At 58.8% G+C, this 16,897-nt stretch overlaps 1 protein-coding gene across 1 annotated transcript in view; it reads left to right on the top strand.

The window, feature by feature from the left end:
• NKAIN1 (sodium/potassium transporting ATPase interacting 1) overlaps nt 1-15,950 on the top strand; it is a 36,171-nt gene extending 20,221 nt beyond the window's left edge. Inside the window, exons 2-6 of the mRNA XM_059830869.1 lie at nt 7,262-7,399; nt 7,602-7,682; nt 9,730-9,927; nt 10,753-10,813; nt 15,865-15,950. Of these exons, the coding sequence (XP_059686852.1) occupies nt 7,262-7,399; nt 7,602-7,682; nt 9,730-9,927; nt 10,753-10,813; nt 15,865-15,950 (564 nt within the window). The remainder of the gene's footprint in view (nt 1-7,261; nt 7,400-7,601; nt 7,683-9,729; nt 9,928-10,752; nt 10,814-15,864) is intronic.
• Nucleotides 15,951-16,897: the final 947 nt, after the last annotated feature.

Genomic DNA, 16,897 nt, shown 5'->3' with positions numbered 1-16,897 from the left:
CAGGCAGGCCGTGGGTGCAGACAGGCTGTGGGTGCAGGCAGGCCGTGGGTGCAGGCAGGCCATGGGTGCAGACAGGCCATGGGTGCAGGGAGGCCATGGGTGCAGGGAGGCCATGGGTGCAGACAGGCCATGGGTGCAGGGAGGACATGGGTGCAGACAGGCCATGGGTGCAGGCAGGCCATGGGTGCAGGGAGGCCATGGGTGCAGACAGGCCATGGGTGCAGGCAGGCCGTGGGTGCAGACAGGCCATGGGTGCAGGGAGGCCATGGGTGCAGACAGGCCATGGGTGCAGGCAGGCCGTGGGTGCGGGCAGGCTGTGGGTGCGGGCAGGCTGTGGGTGCGGGCAGGCCGTGGGTGCAGACAGGCCATGGGTGCAGGGAGGCCATGGGTGCAGACAGGCCATGGGTGCAGACAGGCCATGGGTGCGGACAGGCCATGGGTGCCCACGTCCTGCCCCCTCCTGCCCTGCCTCTGTTGCCCTCCGCAGCACACACATCCCATGGTCTCCAGTTGGCAGCTGCTCCCCATCCGCAGCCGGAGCTTCCGATGCTGCTGGATCCCCCGGGCTCAGCCCGGATCCAGGAATCCCGACCCCAGCTCACCCCAAGGGAACCGGCTCCCTCGCCCGGCCGGGGCATCCCGCACCCGGCATCCCCCGGCGTACAGTCTTGCCCCGGGTTTTGGGGGGTTTCACCACGCAACTCCCCGGGGTGGAGGTTGGGGAAAAGGGGATTTTTAGGGGATTTCCTCCCTCCCCATCCCCATTACTGGAACTGCAGCTTTTCTGCTGCCGGCTCCCTGGGATGTGGCTCTGACATTCACAGGCAGGAGCAAACCTCCCCGTCACCCTTCCAAGGGTTTTAATAATCCGTGGGGGCACGGGAAGGGGACGTTTCCCCCTCCCCACCGATTTTTTCCCAGAAAGGGGAAAAAAATAGATGGGAAGAGTTTCCATCCCAGAAAAAGGGGATGTTCCCCCCCCAAGAAAGTGTTTTGCCCCAGTAGTAAAAATGTGCAAACGCCTTATTCTGCCCCAAACCAGCCCGGCTGAAGCGGCAGCGTGCGGGGGGACCCCGGCACAGGGGGGACCCCGGCACGGGGAAGGGCACATGGTGGCCTGGCCGAGGCCATCCCTGCAGGCGGAGGGATGGGGAGACGGGTGTCACCCTGTGCAAATTAGCAGGGCTGGACCCCCATGTCACCATGCCCCTGCCATGTCACCGCTGTCCCACATGCTCCAGACGCCTGGGTTCCCCCTTGGGGATGTTGGGGACAGAGGCCTTTTATTTAGAAGCAATGAAATACGTAATCTGGGACCTGGAAAAAATGCGCCCTGGGCATGGGGGGTGGCATGGCTTGAGATGCAGCTGGGGGACAGGGGGGTCGCTGCCCCTCGTCCCCAGCCATGACTCCCCGCCTGCTGCGCCCTTGGGTGTCGGGTGCACCCGGGGTGATGCTTGGGTGACTTTGGGCTGGGCGAGGGTGCAGCGAGCAGCAGGGATGTCCCCAGAGCATCACCCAGCACCCAGCCATGCAGCTCTGCATCTTTGGGGGGGGTCAGGGAGAGACAGCAGGGACTGGCTGCGAGCAAGCAGGACAGAGGGACCGTCCCCCTCCCCAGCTCAACCAGGACATGTCCCCCCCCAGCACCAGAGCAAGCTCCCATCTCTCTCCACCCATTAATTATTGAGGCTTTGGGGACGCAATAATATATTTATGCATCTGTGTCAGCAAATGTGTCATCTCCATCGCAGGCGAGGCGAGAGGATGGAGCGTGGGGAGGGGGGCAGCGCTGCCTCCCCCACAGAGCCTGGGGGGACCGGGGGCCACAGCCAGGCCGGTGTCCTCGCCCCGGGCCCCGGTGACATGAGCGTCACCTCCCCTGGGCACTGCGGGAGGAGGACGTGGATAAATCATCCCTGCGATTGCCACGACTGCCGAGCACCGGGACACGTGTGCCCCAGGGTCACTTGTGTCCGCAGGTGGCCATGTCCTCACATCCTGTCAGTTTTGGTGGTAATTAAGTGGCTTTTGGACAAGTCTCTAAGAGCCATCAGGTGTGACAGATATGATGGGAGGATCTGCTGCCAAATCCTGCTTCGGTAAGTCCCGGGCAGGGTCATGGGCTGGGGGGGGGCCATGGTGGCTCCAGCCTGTCCCAGGTGGGGACGGTGGGTCGAGGGATGGCCCCGGGCCATGCTGGGCCCTCGCGGCCACCCTGCAGACGTGGTGTCCATCTCGCTGTGCAGCAGAAGGACTTGGTCCCTGCAGGCAACCGGTCCACTGCCATGTTACTGAGCAGGGCAAGGTTGCTTTTACCTCAAAAATAGAGGGTGGGATGCAGTAAGAGGTCCCCCCAACATCCTCATCTTTAAATTGGGGAGATGTGGGTTTGATGGAGAGACTGTTAGATGGTTATGGAGTTAGCTGGATGGCTGTGTCCAAGGAGTTGCGTTCAACGGCTCAATGTCCAAGTGGAGATGGGTAATGAGTGGTGTCCCTCAGGGGGCTGTACTGGGACTGGTACTATTTAATATCTTCATTAGTGACATAGACAGTGGGATGGAGCACACCCTCAGCAAGCCTGACACCAAGCTGAGTGGGGCAGTTGATGCGCTGGAGGGATGGGGTGCCATCCAGAGGGATCTGGACAGGAGGAGTGGGCTGAAGTTCAATCAGGCCAAGTGCAAGGTCCTGCACCTGGGTCGGGGCAATCCCCGGTATCCATACAGGCTGGGGAATGAAGGGGCTGAGAGCAGCCCTGAGGAGAAGGACTTGGGGGTACTGGTGGATGAAAAGCTGGCCATGAGCCGGCAATGTGCGCTCGCAGCCCAGAAAGCCAACTGTATCCTGGGCTGCATCAAACGAAGCGTGGCCAGCAGGTCAAGGGAGGGGATTCTGCCCCTCTAGTCCGCTCTGGTGAGACCCCACCTGGAGTCCTGCATCCAGCTCTGGGGTTCCCAGTGCAAGACAGGCATGGACCTGTTAGAGCAGGTCCAGAGGAGGCCATGGAAATGGTCTGAGTGTTGGAACACCTCCTATGGAGAAAGGCTGGGAGAGTTGGGGTTGTTCAGCCTGGAGAAGAGAAGGCTCCGGGGAGACCTTCTTGCAGCCTCTCAATCTATAAAGGGGACCTACAAGAAAGATGGAGAGAGACTTTTTACCAGGGCCTGTAGTGACAAGACGAGGGTCAATGGTTTCAAACTGAAAGAGGGGAAGATTAGATTAGACGTAGGGAAGAAATGTTGTATGGTGAGGGCAGTGAGACACTGGAAGAGGTTGCCCAGAGAAGCTGTGGATGCCCCATCCCTGGAAGTGTTCAAGGCCAGGTTGGACGGGGCTTTGAACAACCTGAGAGATGTCTGTGCCCATGGCAGTGGGGTGGATTAGATGACCTTTGAATGGGCCTTCCAACCCAACCCATTCTATGCTTCTATATGGGAAGTGTTCAAGGTCAGGTTGGATGGGGCTTTGAGCAACCTGATCTAGTGGAAGATGTCCCTACCCATGGCAGGGGGTTGGACTAGATAGATCTTTGAAGGTCCCTCCAACCCAAACCATCCTCTGATTCTCTGATTCCAAGAGAGCAAAAATGGCAGTTGCTGCGCAAGAACATTTTTGGCTTAATACTGCAGCGAGTCGGAGGGTGCTGGGTTGGGGGTACTCTTCCCGGGGCCCAATGCTGTCCAGCTGGGTTGCAGCAGGGAATTCCAACCTCAAAATATCAAATCTGGTGGGGATGGGACATGGGGGAAGGTGCTCCCCGGTGTCTGTGCAAAATCCTCCCAGCACAGCTGGAGTGGCGTTCATCTCTCCCATCCTTCTCATGGGGATGAAAAAGGACTGGGAGAACCCCACCGAGTAACGGGATGGATCCAAGGAAGGCAAAGGTGCCATAACCAAGGGGCGATTCAGGGACAGGTGAGCTTCTTCCCACTTGAATTTGGTGCCAGCACCCTTGAAAAATCCCATTTTCCTCCCGCTCTGCCTCACCGGTTCTGCCTGCCCAGAGCCCCTGGGCTGAGCCCTGGCACCTCCCTGTCCCCAAGGGACCGCGCACACATCCCCTCCTGCCGCGGTCCTCCCCGGGGACTGCCACACGCTGATGGAGCCTGGTCCCCGCCTCTCACCCGCTTCGATTTCTTGATTAAAATAAAATCATTGCAGGCAACGCGTTTCAATTAGCAGGACTCTGGCGCACGTCTGCCCCCGACTAATTGATATAATTTGCTGCAAAGGGAACTTTTGGGGCCAATCAATAAACTAGAGAGTGTTTAATTAAGAGGGAGCCCTAAAACTCGTCGCATTGATCAGCTGCAGGTTTATCTTAATTAGGAGCGGGATGGTGTGTGGTTCCCGGCCCCACACCCCCAGGAGCATCACGGCTTCGATGGCCGAGCAGCAGTAAGAGCTGAAAGGGGAGAGTAGGGTGTTAATGAGGGTGGGTCCTTAATGGGGCTGCTGTCAGCATGGGAAATACCCCTCACAGGGAGCCTGGGGAGGATGCTCTGAGCTCCACAGGTCGCTGCGGTTTGGGGGGGTTGGATGCTGCCGGTCCCCAAGTTGCTCGGAGGTTTCTTGTGGAGCACGCCAGGAGCTTGCAGAGCCCCTCGCCGTGCTTGCGGGCGATGCCAAGCCCCACGGCCAGGCTTGCTCGCTGCTCTTGCTTCGTTTAGGGCCACCGTTGACAAATGGCTGGCGGTGGTTGCATGAAAAGCCTGGGTGTCTGGAAGTTTGCTGCCGGGGGACATGTCACCCCCTAAGGCTCGGGCGGGGATGCGCCGGGTGCTGGACCATCCTGGGGTCCACAGCGAGTGAGAAGCGCTTGGAGCAAGCCAGGAGCATCGGTCTGAGCTGAAGACGGTGCTCGCTCAGCACCGCCGTGCCTTGTGCGAGGATTGCCAAACCTGTGCCCCCCACTCCCCCTGGAGCATGGCCGTGCCTCAGTTTCCCCACTTGTGAAACCAGGTGTAAGGCTGCTGCCCTGCCCTTGGGATGCCCTTGGTGCTTTGCAGGCGGCGAGTGCCGGGGGTCTGCAGCCACAGACTCACTGCATTTGTGCTGTGTCTCCGTATTTTCCTTAACCTTAAGCAGGATCTTACAAGGCTGAAAAAAAAAAAGATTTGCTCTTCCCACGGAGGGAATAAGCTCAAATAATGGCACATGCAAAGCAGCCTTTCACCTGCCAGGGTGGCTCCGGCAAAGTTTTTCGGTGCAATTAGCAGCCCTGGCTCATCCATGGGGAGACTGTGGTGTTTGCCACTAATTTTGCCTCTTCTTAGGATGAAGAAGGATTTGGTTTGACCAGACTTTTCCCAGCTCCTTCTCCTTCAGCCTGTCCTGGCTTGATGGGCTGGAATTAAGGAGCCGCGGGGGTGTAAGCCCATCGCTACAGCTCCATGGGTGCTCTGAGAGGCTCTTCCCAGCCCCATCCTTCGACTCAGGGACTGACCGCTACCCAAAACTCGCAGCCTTTGCATCTAGCTCCTGCTAAGCAGCTCTGTCAACAGCCACCAGATCGATGGACAGCTATAAAACCCCGAGCACCGTGCTCCTTGTATCATTTATTATTTACATTCCTCAATTTAAAAGATTTACGGCCCGGTTGTAAGTATTTCCAAAGGCTGTTTCCTCGGAGAGTTTAAATAGCGTGGAAGTGAATTAAACCTCAATGCAACCAGCCTTGGTCCCGGCCCTGCGGGTCCAGGGGCTGCCCGGGCTCGGCTGCTCCATGGCTTTGCATCGCCTTTAGTTGAAAATGGGGTCCTGCCGGCGCGGATCCAGCAGATCCTGTCCCAGGGGTAGGGTTGGGGATGGGATACCACAGTCCTCGGTTCTACCTTTGGCTTTCCTCCCGCTGGCAGAATGGAGCTGCGCTAAAATAGGCATTAAGTAGAGCCCTGGCTAAGCCAGTTCAATGAGTGCGTGATGCTTTATGGATGGGGAAACTGAGGCACGGCTGGCGGTTGCACACACAAATGCATTAGCCATGGCTCATCCTCACAAAACACTTAGGGAAGGACTTTTGCCACCTCGTTTATTCCCCCCCCTGTAATTAGGGCGCATTAAGTCGGTCTGGATGGGCAGGGATTCTGCGGGGCCCTGGGGCAGCCCTGCAGCCATAAGCCCCCTGGGAGCTTCAGGGAGCACCAGGATGGAGCACCCCTAAATCCAGATCACTGGTGGGAGCTGCCGGTGAATGGAGGGGGGATGTAAAGCCTGTTTTCTCCTGTGCTTTTCAGGATAAACTCCCACTTCTCTGCCAGGATGAAAGTCATTGCACCAGGAGGGGAAACTGAGGCACAGTGCCATCGGGAAGACTCGGGGCCCTGGAGCTCGTGGGGTTTATTGGGTGAATCTGGGGCATCTCAAAGAGTGATGAGACAGGGCTGGGCTGTCAAAAAGATAAATGTAAAGAGGTTTTTTGGTTTGCAAGGCTGCTGGAGACAGATGTCACTGCAGCCCTGTCCCCGTGCCCTCAGGGACTGCGGCATCCGACGTATCCCGAAGTTCCCTGAAAGTTCCCTATAAAACCATAGCGTCATCAATTCTCCATTTTTTAACTTAAAACCATCGGCGAACGCTCCAGCACTCCAACCTCCCCTTTGCTACCACCTTTCTTTAAGCTAATCCTGTAATTAAGTGTAATAGACCCCGAGCCGGTAGCAAATAGAGCCATAAATAAGCTGGGATAACAGGCAGCTCACACCAGCTACCATCCCTAATTTTGCATGCCATGCGATTTATTAAGCTGCATCACATCCTTATTTATGGATTACAACAGATAACGATGATCAAAACCTAATGGTGTTAAATGGGAAGGCATGCGACGAGCTGGCCAGGACAGGCAGAAAAATCATTTGCAAAATACCGGGGCACCCGGTGCATGACCTGAGCAGGAGGTTTTCCCTGGATAAGCTGAGCTCAGGGATAAACCCAGCCTGGAGGGTGGTTTTCAGCAGGGCCTGAGACCTGAGTGACGGGGAAACTGAGGCACAGAGGGTGCTGACAGGGTGACGAGCTGACATCTCCCTGCTCCCCTTTCTCAGCTCCAGTTATTCCTAATAAACCCTCGCTCACCACCATGCATTCGCCCACCGCCGGCCGATGCATCACGCAGACGTTTCAGCCTATTGCAACTAATTATCCATGGGATTTCCCATTAATTACCGGCTGCTCTTTGCCTTTAGCATCCCGGGAGCTGCTGCGGTGACCGATGCCCTGCTTTAATACCCGCAACCCCTCCTTTGCTCTGTTGCAGGTAGCGGCGCTGGAGAGGCAGATCTTTGATTTCCTGGGCTACCAGTGGGCACCCATCCTGGCTAATTTTTTACACATCATGGCTGTTATTTTGGGTATTTTTGGGACCATCCAGTACAGATCCAAATACCTCATGATGGTAGGTACCGCTGCGGATGCCGCTCCCCACGCCTGGGTGCAGCATCGTCACCCCCCGGGGATGGCTCAGCCCCAGGTCCCCTCCCGTACCCAAACCCAAATCCCTGTGGATCCAACGGGATCCAGTGAGCAGGGAAGAGGGGGGATGGAGCGGGAGATGGCGGTTCGGCATGGCATGCCCTGACTGGCTCTCTTCTCGGCAGTACGCGGTGTGGCTGGTGCTGTGGGTCGGCTGGAACGCCTTCATCATCTGCTTCTACCTGGAGGTGGGACGCTTGTCGCAGGTAATGCCCCCCCCGCCTGCCTCCTCTTCCTCCCCCCATCCGCCTTCCCTCCATCTTTCCATCCTTCCTGCTGTCCTGCCCTTGCCCTCCTCCTCCTCCTTCCCCTGCCCCACAGCTCTGCCCCCCAAAAAAGGACCCAGAGCCTGCGGGTACCCCCACCCGGGTGGCAAAGCACCCACCTGGGTGCTGGGGATCCCTCCCCAGGGGCTCCCGGCTGCAGCACCAGGGACCTGGGCATGTGTGGGATGGACAGACGGACGGTTCAGGCCGAGGTGGCAGTGGGGGGGAGGCTTCGAAGCAAGAGGGCAAAATTAATGAGGTTGATGAGTCGGGAATTGCAGGGTGCTCGTTAATCACCAGTGGGCCCTCGGCGCTGCCGGGGTTTATGGGGTGCAGAAATGGGATGATGCCATTTCCTAACGCACTGATGAGGTGATAAAGCGGAGAAGGGACGTGGGGACTGGGGACGAGCGATGACAGGAAGGTTTGGGGCAGGGTCTCCAGCAGTTCGGCTCATGGTGCAGGCAAGGATGGGCAAGGCAGCGGGGGGGGGGGAGGAGGAGACCCCCCTGCTGCAGATTTCCAATTTTCCTGGGTCTCCTGGGGCTCTGCAAGCGCCGCTCGGCCCCAGAGCACCCAGCAGCGGCAGGAGAGCGACTGGGTGTCATTAACGGCTTTGAAAAGTCACCCAGTGGTGATGGGGGTGAGGATGTGAGCGGGGCTGTGCCTCTCCGTGTCTCTCTGCCCCACCCTGGGCTATTAAATTATAGCTCTTACATGAAAAAGAACAAAACTTAATGCAGTGGTGATGCATCACAAGATAGTTTGAGCATCTGCAGCCCATGGTCGGGGTACCTATGCCAAGGATGTACCCCGCTCTGGCATCCCGCTCCAGGCTCTGGGGATGCTGTTCCCTGTGCTGTGCTCAGGGCATCACAGGGGGCTTGGGGAAACAGGCTCCAGCTCCCTCTGCAGCTGCCCGCAGCAGGGAAAAGGGCTTTTGGGGGGGTTGCAAGGACAAACCCGCCTTCCCATGTTGCTATAGGTCGTTTGAGGCTCTTCGAAATAGCTGAAATGCCAGATATATGCAGCAGGCACAGAGGATGCAATAGGGGAGAACTCGCTCCCGCCAAGTGTTTTTGGTGGAAATCCCCAATTTCTCAGTGACGCTGCAATGCCAGAACACCCCCTCTTTGTGCTTCCCAGCACCTAAACCCACGTCCTTTGGTTTTAGAAACCAAAACCCACTTTCTTTCTATTTTTTCCATCCCCACCCACAAAAATCTTTTAATCCCACATTGGTGATTTCCTACAAGGGATGCTCAGCGGGTTTCCCAGCTCCCTGCAGACCCAAGGGCTGGCGGTGCAGAGAGGGGCTGGGAGGACCCTCTGTGGGGTGGGTGCTCACCCAGCCATGCCAGGAGGGTCCCACCGTGTGATGGGTGTTCCCCAGTCATGCTGGGGGGACCCCACCATGCAGTGGGTGCTCATCCAGCTATGCCACTGCTGCCTGCAGGAGCCCTGCCCCGGGGCTGCATCCCAGCCTGCACAGTCCCCATCTCCCTGCCAAATCCACGGGCAGGGGCATCGGCATCGACCGTGCTGCCCCGTGCTCCGTGGGGATGTCACCCTGAAACCCTCTCTACTCTGCATCCCTGGACCACGCTGGTGGGGTGATCCCATGGTCCTGTCTTTCGGATGGCTGGATGCGGCTGGCAGCATTGCAAGGGGCTGCTTCCCTGCCTCAAGGCCAAGCTGCCGTGCTGGTGACTTCTCCGTCATGTCCCTGATGTCACCTGGTCATCGTGGCACATCTGGATGCTGCTTGACTTTATGGTCCATGACACCTGCATGGGAGGAAGCCACAAAGCCCGGGGACGCTGATTGCGGGTTAGGGAGATGCGGGGGTTCATTGGCTGCACTGCATTAACGTAGTCTGGGTCTCGCGGAGCATCCTTGGGCTGGAAAAGCCCATTTTCTGTCCAACCCCTCTGCAAAAAGCCTTGGCTCCATGGTCCGTGCCTCCTCCTCTGCTCCCCTCCCACAGGACCGGGACTTCATCATGACCTTCAATACCTCACTGCATCGCTCGTGGTGGATGGAGAACGGGCCAGGCTGCCTGGTGACGCCGGTGATGAACTCCAACCTGGCGCCCGAGGACCATCACGTTATCACTGTCAGCGGCTGCTTGCTCGACTACCAGTACATCGAGGTAGTGAGCAGCGCCACGCAGATATTCCTGGCGGTAAGGGCAGCTGGCAGCACCTTTCCTCCTCATCCCGAATCGCCAAGCAAGAGAGGAGGGACGATGGCAGGGAGTGGGTTGGGCAGAGCCGCCGTGGTCCGGCTGGAGATGTCCCACCATCATGCATCCATTTTATAGCATCAAGGGTGGCGTTGGCTCAGGGCTGGGAAGAGAGGAGCAGACAGAGCCCGTACCAGCACCCCGGGAGTGCTGCCCACCCCAAAACCTGGCAGGCTGTGGGCTGGATGCTGCAGGAATCGGGGGTTTCTCAGTGTAACGCACCCAGGCGCTGCGTTGCTGGAGTGTGAGCCGGTGGGATGTGCCGCTTGCTGGGAAGGGAGGTCCCCCCTTCCTGGTGGCTGTCTCACCCCGGGAAGGGGTGGGGAGATGGGAAGGGGACACACCGGGATGCAAAGTTCATGGGGGGCCTTGAGGGGCTGCAAGAAAATAAAGCTTTAAAGGGAACTGGGGTCCGGAGCAGCTGCCGTGCACCTGCCAAAGGGGCACCCAGTGCTACAGGGGGCTCAGCACCCTCTGTGTTGCCGTCCCAGTGCAGTGCCGGCCTGTCCTCCCTACAGCCACCACCCTTGTCCCCCCCCAGCGCAGCTGAAACCATCCGACCTTGCTGCATCCCAAACCAGCACCCGGACCCCACAGAGATGGGCTCCAGCACCGCGGCAGCCCTGATGCTGTCCAGGGTCCCCCCAGGATGCTCCCAGGCATCCAACTTGCAGCACTCACCTCCGTCCCCCCACTGACACCGTGCCGGTCGCGGTGCCCATCACCCTGATAACCGACTTCTCTCTGCCTGCTTTTGTTTCGCAGCTCTTTGGCTTCGTCTACGCCTGCTACGTCAGCAAAGTGTTCCTGGAGGAAGAAGACAGCTGTAAGTGCTTTTGCTATCAGTCACGAGGGGAGAGCCACAGCGCTGCAAAATGGCCTCGGCTAATGCCGGCCAGCGCCTCACCGGGGCGGCAGCTCCCAACCGGGGATGAGGGAGCGATGTCTGGGTCATGAGCGGGTGAAAGGATCCCTTTAGTTGGGCTTTTGCTCCATTGTTCCATTCCTAATGATGCAGATGAGCTGGGGTGTGAGGTGCCACCCTGTGTCACCAGCGGTCCCCCCTGCCCACCTTGGGGAGGGTGCTGCACCCTGGCCAGGGCTGGGAGAGGAGGGCATGGGGACACCGAACCCTGAGCTGCTATGTCTCCCATGGAACTGCAGCAATCACTGCAGGAATGGGACCTGTTTCTTCCAACGCGTGGGATCGGGCTTCATCCCTGCGCCAGCCACAAAGAGGCTGAGATGGTCCCCGGTCCCCGGTCCCCGGTCCCTGGTCCCTGGCCCCCACACCAGCATCGCTGCACCGAGTCCAGCTCCCGTTGAAGCCGGGATGCTCATCCCTGTACACGGCTGCTCAGGGGTAGGTTTGGGGCCGGCATCTCTCTCGCTGCTCCCCGCTGACCCAAATTCAGATCATCTCCTCCAGAACTGAGCATCTCCCCCGGGGCCCTGGTCCAGTGTGGCAGCAGAGAGAATCACCCTTGCTGTAAAGAGCCGCCTCCACATCCCGATAAATTCATGGCGGATGCTCCTCCTGGTGCGGATCTGGCCCCGTGGGGGCTGCGGAGAGCCGTCCTCCCTGCCCACGTCTCCCGGAGCCAGCCATCACCTGCCTCACCCTTTCAACAGCCACCTGGGGCTTGGGGACGATGAAATGGGAGATATTATGTCCCCCCCGGCCACCATCCCCACGGATAGTGGGGCGGAAGAGCCTTCCTCCCTGCCTCGAGGTTTTTCACCTCAAAGCAGGGGGAAAACCAGCAATTTAAGCAAAGTTACAGGCTAATTTTTATACAATTTATATTGTGCTTTCCGATCTGACAACGATCCCTGCAAACACCCCTCCGGAAGCGCTGAGCACCCCAGCCCCAATTAACCAGGCGGTTAAGGCTGTAGCCATCCAACCGCATTAAATGCTCATCTGCCATTAATTAATTCGTGCCAGCTGGCAGCTCCCGGCAGCCGACCGCAGGCAGGGATGTGCCACAACCGCCGGCGCGGCAAAAGCCACCCAGATGCGCTCGGCATCGGGCTCCTTCTCCGCAGCATCGGGATCGGCATCCCTGCCGGTGCCGTGGACCCAGAAATGGTCCCAGCCCAGCCCAGGGGATGCCGGGGTTCAGCATCCCCACCTTTTCCCTCCTCCGCTGCCAGGAATCAGTGTAGCGGAAAAGGAAAATCTCCGTGTGAAATTGGACACTGCCTGCGGTAATAACTTGTTTCTGTACTCGGGGAGCTGGCAAAAGGGTTTATCTACCGCCGCCGCCTTTGAAGCGTGTTTGCATTCAAACAAACTCCTGCATTCAATACACTTTTAATATTAATGCTGCTGGAGCCCAAGATTCAAATGCATCTTTTTTAATGGAATATCTTATTAGATTTGGAAATGGATGGATGGCGGCAAAATTGAGAGCTGGCTGAATATTAAGTCGGGAAGATAAATATGCTGGGAGAACCGGGCTCTCCCCTTGAGCTCACTGCTGTTTCCCGGACACCTGTGTGTGAATCCACTCGGATCATGGCTCCTTGGGGATTAATATATTTGTTCCGGGGAGTTGGGTCATGCTAGGGCTCCTGTAACGGCGTGGAGACCCCAGCCTGGCTGCGCGTGGTGCCCGTTCCTGGGCTGGCTGAGCGGCCGCTGGCTGTGCCCGTGGGAGGGTTCAGGTCTGGGAGCACGCAGGATGATCATGGGCGAAGTTGGGGGACCCCCAGCCACCCATCGCTCCCCTGCATCGAGCTGGGGTGAAGGGCTGGGGTCTGCTGCCGTGGTCCCTCCGGTAAGTGCCCGGCGGCTCGTCGGGCAGGTGATGGGCTCTGCCGAACGGGGGGAATGAACCACCGGGCTGGAAATCGCAGCCGTGAAAACTGATGTATTGGTGTCTGCAATTCCCCTAAATGGCACACTTTAAACGAGATGTAATTCCCCCATAATTCTCCTTAAACGCCCACTCCGGAAACAATGACAGGGTAATTTTACCCACTTTGTCCAGCCTGCACGGCAAGGGCTGTTGCGGTGAGGAGAAGAGAGCCGCAGGGATCTCTGCAAGTCGGTCCGGCTCCTTCCCTCCAGTTCTTGCCGGCACTTTCCTGGGACGCTGCTGTGACCTGCAATGCTGTGGTGACCGAGGATGCTGCCATGACCCGGGATGTTGCAGTAATCCGGGATGCTGCCGCGGCCTGGGATGCTGCACTTCCCAGGGATGTTGCTGCAACCTGGGATGCTGCGGTGACCCAGGATGCTGTGCTTCCCTGGGATGCTGCACTTCCCAGGGATGCTGCTGCAACCTGGGATGCTGCTGCAACGTGGGATGCTGTGGTGACCCAGGATGCTGCAAGTTCCCGGGATGTTGCATTTCCCTGGGATGCTGCACTTCCCTGGGATGCTGCAGTGACCTGGGATTCTGCACTTCCCTGGGATGCTGTGGTGACCCGGGATGCTGCAAGTCCCCGGGATGTTGCATTTCCCTGGGATGCTACACTTCCCAGGGATGCTGTGGTGACCCGGGATGCTGTGTTTCCCTGGGATGCTGCACTTCCCAGGGATGCTGTGGTGACCTGGGATGCTGCACTTCCCTGGGATGCTGCACTTCCCTGGGATGCTGCGGTGACCCAGGATGCTGTGCTTCCCAGGGATGCTGCACTTCCCAGGGATACTGTGGTGACCCGGGATGCTGTGTTTCCCTGGGATGCTGCACTTCCCAGGGATGCTGTGGTGACCCGGGATGCTGCACTTCCCAGCGATGCTGCACTTCCCTGGGATGCTGTGGTGACCTGGGATGCTGTGTTTCCCTGGGATGCTGCACTTCCCTGGGATGCTGTGGCAACTTGGAGTGCTGCAAGTCCCCAGGATGCTCTGGCAACCCGGGATGCTGCGGTGACCCAGGACGCTACTGCATACTGGGATGTTGCATTTTCCTGGGATGCTACACTTCCCTGGGATGCTGTGGTGACTGGGATGCTGCACTTCCCAGCGATGCTGCACTTCCCTGGGATGCTGTGGTGACCTGGGATGCTGCAAGTCCCCGGGATGTTGCATTTCCCTGGGATGCTACACTTCCCTGGGATGCTGCAGTGACCCAGGATGCTGTGCTTCCCAGGGATGCTGCACTTCCCTGGGATGCTGTGGTGACCCGGGATGCTGCAAGTCCCCGGGATGTTGCATTTCCCTGGGATGCTACACTTCCCAGGGATGCTGTGGTGACCCGGGATGCTGTGTTTCCCTGGGATGCTGCACTTCCCAGGGATGCTGTGGTGACCTGGGATGCTGCACTTCCCTGGGATGCTGCGGTGACCCAGGATGCTGTGCTTCCCAGGGATGCTGCACTTCCCAGGGATACTGTGGTGACCCGGGATGCTGTGTTTCCCTGGGATGCTGCACTTCCCAGGGATGCTGCACTTCCCTGGGATGCTGTGGTGACCTGGGATGCTGTGTTTCCCTGGGATGCTGCACTTCCCTGGGATGCTGTGGCAACTTGGAGTGCTGCAAGTCCCCAGGATGCTCTGGCAACCCGGGATGCTGCGGTGACCCAGGACGCTACTGCATACTGGGATGTTGCATTTTCCTGGGATGCTACACTTCCCTGGGATGCTGTGGTGACTGGGATGCTGCACTTCCCAGCGATGCTGCACTTCCCTGGGATGCTGTGGTGACCTGGGATGCTGCAAGTCCCCGGGATGTTGCATTTCCCTGGGATGCTACACTTCCCTGGGATGCTGCAGTGACCCAGGATGCTGTGCTTCCCAGGGATGCTGCACTTCCCTGGGATGCTGTGGTGACCCGGGATGCTGCAAGTCCCCGGGATGTTGCATTTCCCTGGGATGCTACACTTCCCAGGGATGCTGTGGTGACCCGGGATGCTGTGTTTCCCTGGGATGCTGCACTTCCCAGGGATGCTGTGGTGACCTGGGATGCTGCACTTCCCTGGGATGCTGCGGTGACCCAGGATGCTGTGCTTCCCAGGGATGCTGCACTTCCCAGGGATACTGTGGTGACCCGGGATGCTGTGTTTCCCTGGGATGCTGCACTTCCCAGGGATGCTGCACTTCCCTGGGATGCTGTGGTGACCTGGGATGCTGTGTTTCCCTGGGATGCTGCACTTCCCTGGGATGCTGTGGCAACTTGGGGTGCTGCAAGTCCCCAGGATGCTCTGGCGACCCGGGATGCTGCGGTGACCCAGGACGCTACTGCATACTGGGATGTTGCATTTTCCTGGGATGCTACACTTCCCTGGGATGCTGTGGTGACTGGGATGCTGCACTTCCCAGCGATGCTGCACTTCCCTGGGATGCTGTGGTGACCTGGGATGCTGCAAGTCCCCGGGATGTTGCATTTCCCTGGGATGCTACACTTCCCTGGGATGCTGCAGTGACCCAGGATGCTGTGCTTCCCAGGGATGCTGCACTTCCCAGGGATGCTGTGGTGACCTGGGATGCTGCACTTCCCTGGGATGCTGCGGTGACCCAGGATGCTGTGCTTCCCAGGGATGCTGCACTTCCCAGGGATACTGTGGTGACCCGGGATGCTGTGTTTCCCTGGGATGCTGCACTTCCCAGGGATGCTGTGGTGACCCGGGATGCTGCACTTCCCAGCGATGCTGCACTTCCCTGGGATGCTGTGGTGACCTGGGATGCTGTGTTTCCCTGGGATGCTACACTTCCCTGGAATGCTGTGGTGACCTGGGATGCTGTGTTTCCCTGGGATGCTGCACCTCCCCGGGATGCTGCAGCAACTTGGGGTGCTGCACCTCCCCGAGATGCTGCTACAGCCCGGAATGCTGCATGACCCATGGGTGCCATCGGGGCGGGGGGAGCTAGGGAAATTGCCCCACTGCCCTCCCCAGCTCACCTCGCTGCTCTCCCTCCTCTCCCCAGTCGACTTCATCGGCGGCTTTGACTCCTACGGCTACCAGGCGCCACAGAAGACGTCACACCTACAGCTACAGCCGCTCTACACGTGAGTCCGCGCCGGGCCGGGGAAAGCCTTGGGGATGCTCAGGGATGCTCAGGGATGCTCAGGGATGGAGGAGCCCCTCCAAGGTGCCTCATCGCACCATCGTAACCCAAAAGATTTGGGTCTGTGAGTCCACTCGGCCGCAATATAACGCTCAGAGGTTCTGGCGGGGCTGGGGCTGGGCAGTTTTGGGGGGACCATGCCCTCGTTTTGCTTTTTGCCTCCACATGCCGGGGCTGCCCAGGGGGAGCAGCAGCTCTTCAGAAAAGTGCAGCTGACTTCTTTTTCCTCTCCCTTACCCATTAAGCTTAACTAGATAAACGCTCAAATGAGATAAGGCTGCAAAATCTAAAGGGATTAGCCTCGTGCCGGCTTTGCCGGGTGCCAAAAATTAATTATATTTTAAGCCTTCTATGCAAATTCAAGGGCACACCACACAATCAGAGATGCAAAGAGGGGGCTGGGTGGAACAAAAGCATTTGTGGTGTTGCTCGGCCCTCCCTGGGTGTTTGGGCACAGACAGTCGCTCGTGTGCCCACCCCGGTGCATGGGTGTGGGTGAGCACCCATGGGTGCTGTAAACCCCTGCATCGAGCTGGTCTTTCCCCAGAACCCCTCCAGCCCTCCGGGTGTGAGTGGGGCACGGCAGGACGGGAGCTTCCCAGGATGGGGACACAGATGGTGGCATTGGCGTGTCACCGCGGTGCCACCCCGGGGTGGGAGCGGTGGCAGCACACATGTCCTGGGGATCGACATGGGTGTCCTGCCCTCCCCCAGACGGGTGCCCACCCTCGGGGCGACCCAGGGGAGTGTTGCCCCATGGATGGGACACATCCTATGGATGGGACACATCCTATGGATGGTGTTCCCCAGGGAACCCCTTCAGGCCTGCCTTGGTGGGACGGTGCAAAGCCACCGTGGGAAAGTTGGGCAGTGGGGAAGGCAGGGACTGGGG

The sequence above is a fragment of the Gavia stellata genome, chromosome 29, assembly GCF_030936135.1.
Source record: "Gavia stellata isolate bGavSte3 chromosome 29, bGavSte3.hap2, whole genome shotgun sequence".
Classification (NCBI taxonomy): domain Eukaryota; kingdom Metazoa; phylum Chordata; class Aves; order Gaviiformes; family Gaviidae; genus Gavia; species Gavia stellata.
Note: the sequence above shows the minus strand (reverse complement) of the source record. Positions and strands in the feature narration are given on the sequence as shown.